The sequence below is a fragment of the Sorex fumeus genome, unplaced genomic scaffold (assembly GCF_029834395.1).
Source record: "Sorex fumeus unplaced genomic scaffold, SorFum_2.1 ptg000131l, whole genome shotgun sequence".
Classification (NCBI taxonomy): Eukaryota; Metazoa; Chordata; class Mammalia; order Eulipotyphla; family Soricidae; genus Sorex; species Sorex fumeus.
The window spans coordinates 29,759,520-29,761,324 of record NW_026606188.1 but is presented as its reverse complement, the minus strand read 5'-3'; the positions used below and the strand labels follow the sequence as shown (position 1 = coordinate 29,761,324).

The following is a 1,805-nucleotide window of genomic DNA, read 5'->3' as shown; positions in this document are numbered from 1 at the left end:
TAAAACAAAATGAAATTAATCCTACATCAATTGAGAATTTTTCTTTTAAAAAAATTTAAAATTTATTTTATTTTTAAAGTTAATTTTTGTTTTTTTTAAATTTTCATTATTTTCTTTTTTTTTTTTGATTGAGAATTTAAAAAAATTCCCTTTCCAATATACCATTTTAGAAAAGGGCTTTAAAGCCCTAGAAACTGAATCCAAATTTCAAGCAATATTTTATATATGTCCTAGCTCATCCTAGGACCTATGGAATCTTGCTTCTTAAACTCCTAAGAAATTTGTGGAATCATTTGAAATGATTCTTTCTCATTTTTATTGCCATATTTCACCAAAATAGAGTGGCAAAAATGATCATGATCAGTCTCTTTCTCATTCCTTACCTAATCACTTGATTTAGTCTTAATTTTGTCAGTCAACAGCCAGAGAAACTGATGATGGTGGTGGTAGTGGTGTGTGTGTGTGTGTGTGTGTGTGTGTGAGAGAGAGAGAGAGAGAGAGAGAGAGAGAGAGACAGACAGACAGATAGATAGACAGAGACAGACAGACAGATAGATAGACAGAGACAGAGACAGAGAGAGATTTGGAGTTAGGGAGGGAACCAAGGACCTTGCACACAAAGACACATGCTTTATTAACTTCACCCTGACCACTACCCACCTCCTCCCCAACTCAGCCAGTCATTTTTAATGCACAGTTAGCTTTTCATAAACACAGACTCATTTATTCTGTGATCTTCTTTTTCCTCTTCTACTCATAACGGAAACATTGTATATGGCAGGATCTTAATTATTTTTATTTATTTATTTTGCTGTTCCAGTCAATCAAAGGGTGACTTTATTGAGGCAGCAGGGCCTCAATAACGGCACCCCGGGGGTGAGGCGCATGAGGGGCCTTCCTTATTTGAGCCTCTTCTTGGGGCGCAGGTTGTTGGTGTGCCTGCTCTTCTTCTTGCGGCTCTTGATGGTGTGGGGGTGCATGCGGGCGTAGCACTTCCGGCAGATCATCTCACAGTTGTACTTCTGGGCCTGCTGGCTTAACTCGGGCTTAGTGATGCCCCCACCCTGGCGCGGCACCAGAGGCGAGGTGTTCTCTTTCTGGATGTTGTGGTCCGAGAGGGTGCGGCAATCCTCCAGCTGTTTGCCTGCAAAAATCAGACGCTGCTGGTCGGGCAGGATGCCTCCCTTGTCCTGGATTTTGGCTTTGACATTCTCAATGGTGTCGCTGGGATCCACCTGAAGGGTGATGGTCTTGCCGGTCAGGGTCTTCACAAAGATCTGCATCTCTGCATCTCCCACTCGGCTGCCGCGTTAATAAGAAAGAGGCTTTTAATTATTTTAGTGGGGCCTTCCAAGTGCTCGAGAGGCCCAGTAGCAGCACCAAGAAATGAGACTGGAAGTTCATTGCGGGGTCCCTGCTCAGACCTTGTGGTCCCAAGGATTTCCAGGGACAACCCAGTGTTTTGGGCCTTGAGGCCTCCACTCTTGGTTCTCAGGGTCTTCGGGGTTATATCCAGTGATGCTTGAGGAACCATGTGGTGTGGGAAATAAAATTCAAGTAGTGTGCCCTAACTGCTTAATGGAATATTAGACAAAACTTTAGCAATAATTAGTTAAGCATTAATATACATGGCATTTGAAGGAAATGTTCTATGTATAATTCATCAAATCTAAACTGCTATAACTTTTCAAATAATCTAGAAACTTACTTAAGAGGCAGAGAAATCTATATTCACCATAATTTCTCTAGGAATTAAATATTAATTAATATGGGGCTAGTGCTATAGCACAATAGGTAGGGCTTTT

The 1,805-nt window shown here is 41.5% G+C and overlaps 1 protein-coding gene across 1 annotated transcript; it reads right to left on the bottom strand.

The window, feature by feature from the left end:
• Window positions 1-804: 804 nt before the first annotated feature.
• LOC130015764 (ubiquitin-like) lies at window positions 805-1,302 on the bottom strand. Its single transcript, XM_056106531.1, has one exon. It carries the CDS (start codon window positions 1,281-1,283, stop codon window positions 900-902), a length of 384 nt encoding a protein of 127 aa, XP_055962506.1. The 5' UTR covers window positions 1,284-1,302; the 3' UTR covers window positions 805-899.
• Between the last annotated feature and the right edge of the window lie 503 nt (window positions 1,303-1,805).